Below are 12,859 nucleotides of genomic sequence, written 5' to 3'. Positions count from 1 at the left end.
CAGCTGGGCAGCTGAAAATGCAGTGAGATGGCAGCGCTGGAGCTGCAAGGGGTGTGGGGAAGGGTCGACCTTTCTCTTGGAAAGCAACAGCTGGTCTGGAAAGAGTCCAGCCCACTTCACTGTTAAATGCTGTTTTTAACCATTTCTTTGTTTTTAAACTCAAGCCTAGTCTTATATGTTTGCACGCAAAGAGAACTGGTGTTAGGTTCTGAGTTACCATTATGTTAGATTAACAGAATAAGGCAGTATGAAGGGAAATGTCCAAGGAGCTGTTTGATTTGAAGAAGGTGCAGCAATTGGAAATTTGAGCTGTTTTTTTTTTTTTTATGTTGAAATTTAACATGGGGAGAAAAGGGTCAAGAATCTCTCCATCGTATTTGAAAAGCCAAGACAAACTTTTCTTGTAAAAAAAAAGCATAAATTGGTGGAGCCAGCACTCTAAAAAATTTGCCTTTGTTGAACTCTAAGCTTCTTGAAATCATTGGAAGTGGTTTTTTTAAGAGTTGTAAATTTTGTTTGGAGTTTTACATGGGATTGGTGAGCACTGCTTTAGGATTGATTGGGACCTGAGGACGTTTACAGAGGCTGTTATAAATATCCAAGTACCAGTTCCTTATATTGCAGATAACCAGTATTCACTGAAATCCCAACCACTGTTTATGTCATGAAGATTAAGCTCTTACAAGTAATTTTTATAAGCTGAAGCTGAGCACATTATGTGGGTAGACAGTAAATAGCACCATAGTTCCTCATTAATTCTTCCCTTTCCATTAACAGTTCACAGAATCACAGAATCACCCGGGTTGGAAGGGACCCCAAGGATCATGTAGTTCCAACCCCCCTGCCTGGCAGGGCCACCAAACATACACATTTAGATCAGGTTGCCCAGGACCCTGTCCAACCTGGCCTTAAACACGTCCAAGGACGGGGCATCCACAACCTCCCTGGGCAGCCCGTTCCAGGGCCTAACTACTCTCCTTGTAAAGAACTTCCCCCTAACATCTAACCTAAATCTTCCCTCCTTCAACTTGGATCCATTTCCCCTAGTCCTGCTATTGTCAGCCCTTTTGAAGAGTTTACTCCCCTCCTGGGTGTAGGTTCCCTTCAGGTATTGATAGGCTGCAGTGAGGTCACCCCACAGCCTTCTCTTCTCCAGGCTGAACAAGCCCAACTCCCTCAGCCTGTCCTCATAGGGGAGGTGCTCCAGCCCCCTGATCATCTTAGTCGCCCTCCTCTGGACCCTTTCCAAAATCTCAATGTCTTTCTTGTACTGAGGGCTCCACACCTGGACACAGTACTCCAGATGGGGCCTCACAAGAGCCGAGTAGAGAGGGACAATCACCTCCCTGTCCCTACTGACCACCCCTCTCCTGATGGAGCCCAGGATCCCATTTGCCTTTCGAGCTGCCAGAGCTCACTGCTGGCTCATGTTAAGAACAGTTGATAAACTAGCTCTTCAAACAGTGCAGAATTTTGCAGAATGTTGATGTGGTTACCATCAAAAATTCAGCTTCACAAAAAAAAAAACCACCAAAACAAAACAGGTGCATCTTAAATACAGATGAATTGCTAAAACTGCAATCTGAGCATTAAATGGAGCTGTCAGACACTCTGGTTCTCCCTAGGACAGTGCTGTTTTTAATGTGAATGCAAAGTCTGTCACCTGACTCTGTGTGCCCCTCCAAGGCAAATTTTCTCACATATTTCTTTGCAACACATAAAAAAGCAGAGCTGTATGAATGTCTGCATTGAGAAGTTAATGTGCTGCACTGGGTCAGACATGCTCCCAATAGATCAGTGGGTCTGCACTGACCTACATGGTGTTAACTGCAGGTTTAGAGACCAGCTTTGGAGGTGAACTGGGGTAGTGAACTAGCATACCTTTTTGCCATCTGCTTACTGTCTGAGTTGTTTCAGTCCATGTCCCATCCTAGGATATTTGCTAAAGGAATACTAACATCATCTACAATTGTTAGGGAATCCAGTTCCACAATCTCAGAAAATGTTGGTGTTTGTTGGCTTTATTCCTCTTCCTGTGCGCTGAATTCACTTTTCTATTCCATCAACAATGAGAAAAAATAGAAGCTAGTTAAATGAGTACATTTTTCTATCTGATCCAGACTTTGTTACTGAAATCAGTGTGTCCTGATTTACCCCTTTGCTTTGCAGTTCTTAACTAGTAACAAATGTTCTGTTTCCCTAGTAATGGCTGTAAATGCAGAGCAGTTTTTCTTTTGTTTACTTGAAGACCTTGAAGAAAATCAGGTATGTTTTTAAAGTGGTCAGCTAGAGGCAGTGGAAAACCTGTTGGGATATTTCTATACAGAATGAACATTTTGATTATTGAGTATACTTTGCTGGTCTATTTTGCTGTTATATTAAGACTGAACATACGATCATAGAGAAGATCATGATTTTACTTCAGAAGAACCATTATACATAGCTCTTAAGTTTAACCCTTGCGAAATAGCACTTAGCAGCAAACCATTTGGCACGTAGATTGCATTTCAGCAAAAAACAAGAGTAGCAAAACTGAAGCCATAAGGAATTATGCTGTTACCAGAGAACAGCAGGTGACACAGAGTCCTGTCTTTCACTAGTGCGTTTGCACATTCTGGGCAAACGTTTGCTTCATTTCACCTTTTGTTGTGTACAGAACAGTGTTGGAAGTGCCTTAGCACTTTGATGCAGGTCCAGTCACAAGTTCACCCTTTATCATACTTGCACTCACTGTAGCACGTTGAATTGTAACAATTTGCATACCCTCATGAGCCAGAATTGATTCCAGCACACTCTCCTACCCAGTGAGGAATGACCAGAGGTAAAATCTTCAAGGCAAGTGCAGTAATGCAGAAATAGAAAATATGGTCCAGTACTGCTAGCTTCTACATCTTCCTTCCCAGTAAATGGAGTCATCATATAGCTTAATGTCTGAAGTATTTCTGTTCCATGAAACAGTCGGTGCTCCAGGAGGGAAGCAGGTTTTTTTCTGTTCTTGGCTAGGGGGTGTTCTGACGCACTATTTATTGCTTTTAAAGAATAGATTTCAGCATGATGCTTGTCCATAGAAGTTTTTCTACTCTTCACATACATCTTGGACTACATCCAGTCTACTGCCTGTGAGGAGCTCTGTAATCTGTCCCCCTGTGTCCTGAGGGAGGAGAGGGCTGTCATGGCTGCAGGTGTGCCATGTTCAAGGAGCTTCGAGCAGATGGCCAGGCTGCAGCAAGAAATCAGCAGCCTGAGGGGCTCCAGGGAATCTCTGAGGGAAACGGATAGGAAGAGGTGTCAATCTACTCCCACTGCAGACATAAAGCCTCCTCCTAAGTCCCTGCAAGTAGAAGCAGCCAATCCAGCTGCTCACCTGCTGGACAAAGGGCTAGACAACTCATGAGAGGAAAAGAGTTGGACCCTCACCTCTGCTCGAAGCAGAAGGAGGTGTCTGCCCCCAGTACTCAGAGTATTCCCCAATCTCCCCAACCCCTGCAGAGTCCCCTGCAGTGTCCCTGAGTAATAGATTTGAGGCTCTCAGGCTGGATAGGAGTGAGGGTCTGGAAAACAGTTGAAACCCGTGCCCTGATAAGCACGTTGAGAATACAGGAAGTGTCAGGCAAAGGAAATGGGGCTAGTCAGGGCACTGTGTCAATACCAGAACCACCAAAAAAAGGGTGGAGAGTCTTAGTAATTGGGGACTCCTTACTGGGAGCCCTGAGGCTCCTGTTTGCCACCCAGATAATCTCTCCAGAGAGGTGTGCTGTCTTCCTGGGGCGCAAGTTAGAGACATTGGGAAGGTTTCTACCGCAGCTCATTAAGCTGGAAAACTACTATCCTTATGTTGTCATTCAGACTGGGTCCTGGGATGCTGCAGTGATGAAACTGAAGAATGTTAAAAAGCACTTTGCATCTCTTGGAATGATGTTGAAGGGATCAGGGGTGCAGGTAGTGTTCTCCTCTGTCCTGATGCGTAGCCGGGACCCAGGAAGATAGAGAATATGTTGAGTAAATGGCTGAGGTGCGGTGTCTTGATCGAGGCTTTGGGTATTTTGATCTTAGGCAGGCCTTTGAGAGACCACATATGTGGGCTCCTGATGGACTCCAACTGAGCAAGTGCGACACGAGTGTTCAGGGGAGCAAACTCTCTGGATTGATTACTGAGGCTTCAAACTAGATCTGAAGGGGGAAGGGAGGGGAGTTAAATGTGACAGAATAGGGCTGAGGGATGTTGCCACTGTTGGAGATTGCGGGGAAAAACCTTTGAGTATTCCCATAGGATTGTGCGAGGACTCCGCAGAAAAGGTCGTGTTGCTGTTACCTCACCTACAATCTTCTTGTGTCCCTCTATAGGTAACTGCACTTGCTGCTTCCCTTAAGTGCCTGTATGCCAATGCATGTAGCTTGGTAAATAAATGGGATGAGCTGGAGATCTGTGTACGGTTGCAGGGCTGTGGTGGGACAGGACGCATGACTGGAATGCTGTCATGGAGGGCTGTGTCCTTTTTCAGAAAGACAATCTGGGGAAATAAGGTGGATGAGGTGCCCTTTATATGAGAGACCAACTAGAATGTAAAGGGCTCCACCTGGGAGAGGGGGAAAAATGTGTGGAGAGCTTCTGGGTGAGAATTAAGGGGCGGGCTGGTATGGCTGACATTGCTGTAGGAGTGTGCTACAGGTCACCAGTTCCAGAAGATGGAGTTGATGAGGCCTTCTGCAAGAAGCTGTAAGTAGCTTCACAATCCCGTGTGCTGGTTCTCATGGTGGACTTCAACCATCCAGATATCTGGAGGGCCTGTCCTCTTGGGAGGAGTATAGGAGTGTTGTCAGGGCCTGCAGAGAGGCAATGAGGAAGGCTCTCCTGGAACTGAAGCTGGTGAAGGAGATGAAGGATAATAAGAAGGGTTTTTTTTTAACAGTAAAAGAAAGACTAAGTATAATGTGAGTCCCCTGCTGATCAAGGGAGGTGTCCTGGTAATGGGGGATGCTGAGAAGGTGGGGATGCTGAACACCTTTTTGCTTCAGTCTTCACTTCAGAGACTCCCCCTTGGGACTCCTGGACCCTGGGGGGAAGAGAGAGTCCAGGAAATGGTAAGCTTTTCTATGGTAGAGGAGGAAGTGGTCCGGGAGCATCTAGGTGGGATCAGTGTGCACAAATCCATGGCCCCTTATGGGAGGCATCCACACGTGCTGAGGGAGCTGGCAGAGGTGTTGGCCAGATCACTCTCTATCATCTTTGACAGGTCTTGGAGAACAGGAGAGGTGCCTAAAGAACTGGAGGATAGCCAGTGTCACTCCAGTCTTCAAAATGGGCAAGAACGAGGATCCTGGAAACTACAGGCCACCTCTGTCCCTGGAAAGGTGGTGGAACAGCTTGTCTTAGATGCCATCTCCAAGCAATTGGAAGGGAAGAAGGTCATCAGGAATAGTTAGCATGGATTCACCAATGGAAAATTGTGCTCGACCAACCTCATAGCCTTCTATGATGGCATCACCAACTGGGTAGTTGGAAGGAGAGCAGTAGATATCAACTACCTTGACTTGAGCAAGGTTTTTTATACTGTCTCCCACAACATCCTTATATTGAAGCTAAGAAAGTGTGGGATAGATGAGTGGACAGTGAGGTGGGTTGAGAACTAGCTGACAGGCCAAGCTCAGAGGGTGGTGATTGGTGGTGCAGAGTCCAGTTGGAGACCTGTAACTTGCAGTGTTCCCCAGGGATTGGTGCTGGGTCTGGTCTGGCACTGGAACAGGCTGCCCAGGGAAGTTCTGGATTCTCCTTCTCTGTAGTTATTCAAGACCAGCCTGTACGCCTACCTGTGCAGCCTGCTGTAGGGGGCTGCTTTGCAGGGGGGTTGGACTCAGTGATCTTTGGAGGTGCCTTCCAGCCCCTGCAGTTCTGTGATTCTGTGATATTGAAGTATCCAAAATGAAAACAAGATTGTAGGGGTTTTCAATATAAAACTACCCATTAGTTAATAGGTAAAGTTAGTAGTATACAGTCCATTTCATGTTTTCACTTAATTTGGCAGCAGCAATGTTGAAAATCCATACTTATAAGTTTAATCTCTGGGGAAAAAGAAAAAGAAAAAAGTTTAAAAGGAAAAAAAGTTTTAAGGAAAAAGGTTTTTACTTTTCCTTCGAGCTACAGTTGCTCAGCTTACCTCAGGAAATGACAGCAATTTATATCTCTGGAATACTATCACGTTAAGCTAACTAATCATAAAACCCAATTATCAGAAGACCAGGAAAAAAAAAAAAAAAACAACCAAACTAAAAAAAGGGTTGATTCTTGGAATTCAACAATTATTGGCATAGGAGCCGGATTGATAATGAATTCTGAATCCACCTATATCTTCGAGGTTTTACTGTGGTTTGTCACACTGGAATATCTGTCTTTTGTTGTTGATAGAAAGCGTTCTTCCTTGATCCTTGATGAGGGTGCTTGGAAGGCATTTTAAGCATGTCAAGGCACAGTTTATTATTATGATGTCCTGACAGTACTTGGAAAGTGCAAAGCATGCACATTTCAATATTTATAAGGAGTTTTATATATTTACTGTTACTCTGCTTAAAAGTGCATTGCAGCCATGTTATGGCTTCATGCCGAATTTTCAGAAGATATGCTGTAGTGGAATCATGCACTGATTCTCCTAATTTTTACCCTGTCTGTCAATGGGACCAATCAGTGACTGACTTAAGTGCCTAACATCATCCCTACTAAACCTATCTTGAGAGCCAGGAAGCCACAAACATAGCTCAGAGCTTAAAAGTAGAGAGCTACATTCTGTATGTGATTCTCACTGCTGGGATGTCTTTGCTCAAGTAAAGCTTTCTTTGAAGGTTAGACAACCTTTCATTGCAGAAGATGGGACAAGATTCCTGCTGATGGTCATAAAGACTTAGTAGCATAAAGAAAATGCATTTGGAGACAGCTAGTCTCTCATTCACTAGTTAGTGGATGAAAATGTGTTTCTCTTAAGGAAAGTACATCCAAAGTGCTGTATTTCTGGACAGAGAATTGCATTTTCTTTTCACAGGATTACTTATTTCACATAGTTTAAATGAAACATAATTGATGGCAGTAGATGGTATTTTAATAGAAACTTGTAATCAGACAGCAGGTGATTGCTTTCCAGATAATTTCCACAGAGCTCAATGCTCCTGAGATTTGCATTTGGGGGCTTCAACTCCCCTCTGGCTGGATGTTTTCAGGGGGGAATTGAATTAACTGCAAATTTTGTTGGAAATAAAGTTAATTTTTACCATTTGCAAAGAGAAATTCCTTCTTGTAACATGTTTTTTTTTCCTCCAACTCACTTCAAGATTCTTAAATGTTAGTACTGGTGAAAGTGTCTTTTTCCCAACATTGCTGAAAGCTCAGAACACCTCCAGTAGCTCAGTGAGGTTCTGAGATCTAGCCAAATTTGTTTCTAAAACAGGAATGCTGTGTTGTGACACAGAGCTTACTGTGAGTGTCTTTGAGCACGGTAGAAGACTGTATGATTTGAGAAAATTTGGCCCTTTGGCCCTTAAAAAGGGAACACTGCATGCCTAGTGATTGGAAAGTGGTAAAGCATGTGCACAGTCACTGCCTTTGGACATTTTTCCTTAGTTGTGTCTCACAGTCCTGGAAAGCTTTTTTCAACATTGTCCAGCCCTCTCTCTCAGAGCCAGAGGAATGCTGAAGCCATTTTGACAGCCTGCTAGGTTTGGAGAAGAGAATCCTGAACTTTTCTCATTATTCCTTTACTTCTGTGTACTTTCAGGAATTATTTACCTGATCTCAGCTTTCGGTCACCTGGCACATTCTGAGGTGCTTCTGGTAGTTTCTGCACGAGATGGGGGTGGTCTTTCCTCATCCACCCATGCGGCTGTCACGGTGCACATCCTTCAGACCACTTCGCCCCCTGCCGTATTTGAGAGATCCCAGTATGCTTTTTCTGTACCCGAAGATGCACCTGAAGACAGCCTTGTTGGAGCCGTAAAGGCCAGAGAGCCTCCGGGTGAGTTGTGTGTTCAGAGATGATTCTTACAGGTGTAATGGGGAATGTCTACAGATAATATTCATTTAAACTTTCAGATGACTTACTAGTTCTGATGAGCATCAAATAGTATTTACAGCTGGTATTTAAAACAGCTGGTGCAATCACTGCTATTTTGGGATGCCCTCTAGATCAGATGGAGATTATGGTCATTTCTTTGGTGGCCCACTGGGAATGGCCCCATTTTTTAACTTTAATTTACTTATTTGATTTGCAGTATGGTTTAAAGAAACCTTAGTTTTCTAACACAAATTTTGCATGCAAGAAGATGCTGTATTTTCCAGAGGGATGTGTGTAATTGTAAATGTGGAGATGGGGAGTACACTGAAAGACTGGCTTGTGTTAAAACATTTGCCGTGAAAGAATATCTGAGAGCAACACTCATGAGTGGAGGGTATTCTGAATTATCAGAGAATCTGTAAGATGTGCTGCCACAAAAAAGAAATTTTTTTCCAAATCAAATGGTGAAGTTTAGATGGGTGTTTACTGGGCCTTAAAAACACATGTGGTTAAGCTATTTGTTTTGTTTAGTCACTTTTAGAGGGAAATGGGTTAACTTTTGCCAAACTGTTGCCATAAAATACCCTGTCCTGAGAACCGTGTGTGTTTGGTTCTTACGCAGAGCGCTGGGAGCCATGTGTTCATATAGTGGCTTAGTGATGAATCTCCAAGTGCGGCAGAGAGAGAAGTTTTAGGAATTTGTGATTAGTCGTGTCCCTCTATTTTCTTCTCCTTGGAAGGGACAGTATATTGACCACTGTCCCCAGAGAGGCAGCACCTGCAGAGCAGCCTTGGCAGTAAGCCTTTACATAGCTCTTGCTTTAGACAGCATCTGGCTGCCTCAGGTTGAAGCAGTGGTCATCCATGATCAGTAATGACAGAAAAATGCCTTTCTTGGAGGGGTCTGCTACCTGTCTCATTCCTTGCTGCAGTGAATGTCTGTGTACAGTGAGGTGATTCCCTTAATAATTTATAGGAGCATTTTTCTGCAGTTCAGATTAGGGAAAAACAAGAGGCTATTATACAGTTTTTCACTATATAGTTTTATCATACTGGAGATGAAAAGCAAACAGTGCACAAGTACACAGAATAAATAAACTCAGATGAAGCTGATGCAGTATTTATGTTATTGAAGGGCTCTGGGGATAGGAACTAGGAAGCATAAAAAACCCAAGTCAAAGTCTGTGTAGCTTACAGCTATCCCACTGAATTGAACAGCATGCATTCTTCACATTTCTCACCAGCCTTCATGCTATCACTCTACTAGTATTATTCTTTTTAACTTCGATTATTTTTATTTATAGATTCTTTAGAAGTGGTTTCATACAGAATTTCCTCTGGTGATCCACAGGGAAGATTCTATATTCACTCCCAGTTTGGTATCATTCGCATCAAGAAAGAGCTTGACCATGAAACCCAGTCTGCTTTCATGCTCACCATTCAGTCACAGTTGGGAAAGTCTCCTGTTTACAGCAGCACCTACGTCAATATATCTGTGATAGATGTTAATGACAACCCTCCAGTATTTCTTACCAGGTCTGATAAGGTAATTATTTCACGCACGCAGCCTCCTGGCACTGCTGTGTACATTGCTCATGCAGAAGATAAAGACAGCAGCCTCAACGGGGCGATCAAATACAGTCTTACCAGCAATCAGACAAATGCATTTAGTATTGATTCAGATCTTGGAGTGGTAAGCCTCATCAAAATGGTGTTTGAGGATAAACAGCAAGAATATACTCTGTACGTAGCAGCTGAAGACCATGGAAGCCCTCCTCTGAGTTCTTTGCTGTTGTTGATAGTGACTGTTGAAGAGCAGAGGATGGGCCCCACTTTGGTTTTCCAGAAGTTGGTGTACCAAGTGGAAATCAGTGAAGCTACATCTCCAGGTTCCCACATCCTTCAGGTTCAAGCCTCCTTATTTGATCCACGCCATGTTAGCTCCAGGCTGACATATTCCATAGAGTCTAGCACAGATTCTGCTGCATTTGGAATCAGGTCTGATACTGGCTGTATTTATCTTCGGAAACGTTTGAACTATGAATGTGCACAGATTCTTAGTTTTAGAGCCCTGGTCAGCACCTCAGAAGAGGAAAACACGATGCAGAATGCAAGTGCATTAGTAATAGTAAATGTCCTGGATGAAAATGATAATTCCCCTGTGTTTATGCATGAGAGCTACTTCTTCAAAATGGAGGAAAGTCCAATTCCCAGGGGTGTGATTGGCACTGTCACAGCTGTTGACAAAGACTCGGGAAGAAATGGACAACTTTCATATTTACTTCTGTCTGATGGAAAGTATTTCAAGATGAATTCCAACACAGGTAGCATTTTTATGATTTATAATCTGCCTAATATTGCTTTTGGAAAGCAACCCACCCTAAAGGAATGGAAATGAAGTATAAAGCTTTCAGGAAGTGCTGGGAGTCTCTTGGGTTGGTTGGTATGTGAAAATTCTAACTGGAAGCTTCACAGTTGAGAGAATGAAATAAATCATGTTTATGAAGGACAAACTAACCCTTAGGATTTGATTGTTTTTGTAGCTTCATTCTAATCACTTCAGTGCAAGTTTTCACTGTTCCAAATTAAAAGGGAATATTAAATTATAGCTTCAGTAGATATGAGACTCTTGATAGGCAATTGTCTGTGATCAAGTACAATTGAAAAGTATGAATCGGTTGTAAAAAATTATGAAAGTAAGTGTGATGTTTGAAAGTGTTTTAAAACATTTCTGGAAGCTTCAGCAAGCTACATCAATCAGTATGGAGTTCATATTGTGCATGGCACTGAAAAAAGCAAATCTTCAGCTATATTGAGTATGGGTGAGCAGATGGAGAGGAGATTGCATTAGATTTATTTACTGAGTTTACCAGAATGTATAGGAGACATAAGGCTTCCTGATTAATGTACAGATGTTGTGTTCAGAATGGCTAATCCATGGGCATAACAAAGCCCATTTATCAGCAGTTAAAACCCTGTGCTCATAGATTATCTGTCCTGAAATTTGATGAAAATCCCAGTTGGGTTTGTTTAGAAGGCCAGTGTGTTGCTTTGTGCTGCTTTACGCCTTTTCTCAGGGGAGTCCAAAGTACAGTGAAGAATGTAATGTCTCACTAAAGTACAAGTGCACACTTTGACGTAACATTTGTATGGAGTTGAATTCACAAACCTGGGATTTCAGTGTCAGCAACAAGATATGTCAAAAGACGTCTGATTACTGCATGTCATAAGATTAGTGCTAGCGTACAATAATATGCAATTCCCTTTCTCCCTCATTTTGCATGTCCATCAGGTGAAGTTATAAACTGGGTTGCCTTAGACCGTGAAAAACAAGCACACCACCAGCTGACTGTACTAGTGACTGATCATGGGTCACCACCACTTAATATCACAGCAACTGTGTACATCTCAGTGATGGACGTCAACGACAATAAACCTTTCTTCCCTCAGATTGCGCCTGGAAAAGAGCTAAGCATCAAGGTCTGTAGCAGCCTGTGCTGCAGTTTAGGGTTTGTTCTGAGCACCACCCTGTGGTAAGAGCTCAAACTGTACACGAGATTTTGGTCTGCGTAGCAGAGAGCCAGGCTGGTACCTGCTGAGTGAAACAGCTAGCGCAGCACACATCTTTCAGTCCAGTGCATTGCCTGCAATGCCTGACCTAACTGAGATTCAGTTAAGGTTAATTAATTGATGAGGGAGAAGCTACTGGTCTGAATTTTCTTTTTTTTTTTTGCACATTTTTTTACCCAGGTATATTCAGGACCTTCAAAATTTGTAAACAAATAAAATTTTTAAAATGAAAAAAAAAAAAAGCAAAATATGTAGACTGTTGTTATGCACAAAGGATATATGTATAATTTTCTTTATGTGTGTAGTAGTCTTTTCCAGCTCCTGACCTCTGAGTCTGCTATATTAATTCATACATATTTTTGGATTAGTAATATATGCGGACCATAATAGGAGATTTTTCAGGACTACATTGGATGATGCCCTGGGCAGCCTGATTTAATGGTAGGCAACCCTGCCCATGGCTGAGGGGACAGAGCTTGATGGTCCCTTCCAATCCAAACCATGGTGGTTCCGTGATTGTTTGAACTGTATTACTTAACCATTTTCTGAAATGCCATTTGTGCTGATTGTACACATTACTGAGATGGAAAATATAGCAGCAGTAAGCTCTTGTGCTAAGGGGAGGAATTTCTTTTGAGGCTCACAGTTATCCATTTATGCTTGCATATTGATTTATCAACTGCTCGATGACAGGTTTTGGAAGGGCAGCCATCGGGAATGCTCATCACCTCTGTCTTTGCAAAGGACTTTGATTCTGGGAACAATGGAACAGTACTATATGCAGCAGAACCAGGTAAGAATCTAAAGTGGAATTCATAAGCAAAGATACACTGAAATAATCACCGTGTTAAAGATGCATGCATACGTACTGAATTTCAAGTCTGTTTTGTCTGTTAGAGAAGTGCTGCCCATATAAATATGAAAGAGGAACATTCTGTGTCTTAATTATGTCTGAGGGCACAGACAGCTTCCCTCCCTCCCCTCTACTCCACTTTCCCAGGGATTTGGGTGTTTTTGTGGCCAGACAGAGGGCATCTGAACAGCACTCGCAAGGGATTAGGTCCATGGAGTTGTGCTGAACAATTCAGTGCTTCAGTCAGTTGTCTAACATGGTAAAAGAAAGATGATCTCCCTTTCCCAAGACCAACAGAAGGTTCTCCTGCTAGAGGAATGGTTTACGATAGACTGAGGCAGGAATCAGAAGGATCAGCAGATAATCTGAGCAAACAATTAAGCTTGTGGGTTTTAGTTTA

At 42.9% G+C, this 12,859-nt stretch overlaps 1 protein-coding gene across 1 annotated transcript in view; it reads left to right on the top strand.

Annotated features, from left to right (window-relative positions):
- DCHS2 (dachsous cadherin-related 2) overlaps positions 1 to 12,859 on the top strand; it is an 89,109-nt gene that overhangs the window by 44,176 nt on the left and 32,074 nt on the right. Inside the window, 4 exon segments of the mRNA XM_048941932.1 lie at positions 7,761 to 7,997; positions 9,341 to 10,360; positions 11,329 to 11,516; positions 12,300 to 12,399. Coding sequence (XP_048797889.1) covers positions 7,761 to 7,997; positions 9,341 to 10,360; positions 11,329 to 11,516; positions 12,300 to 12,399 — 1,545 coding nt within the window.

This window comes from Lagopus muta, chromosome 4, assembly GCF_023343835.1.
Source record: "Lagopus muta isolate bLagMut1 chromosome 4, bLagMut1 primary, whole genome shotgun sequence".
NCBI classification, from domain to species: domain Eukaryota; kingdom Metazoa; phylum Chordata; class Aves; order Galliformes; family Phasianidae; genus Lagopus; species Lagopus muta.
This window is presented reverse-complemented; position numbering and strand designations above follow the sequence as displayed.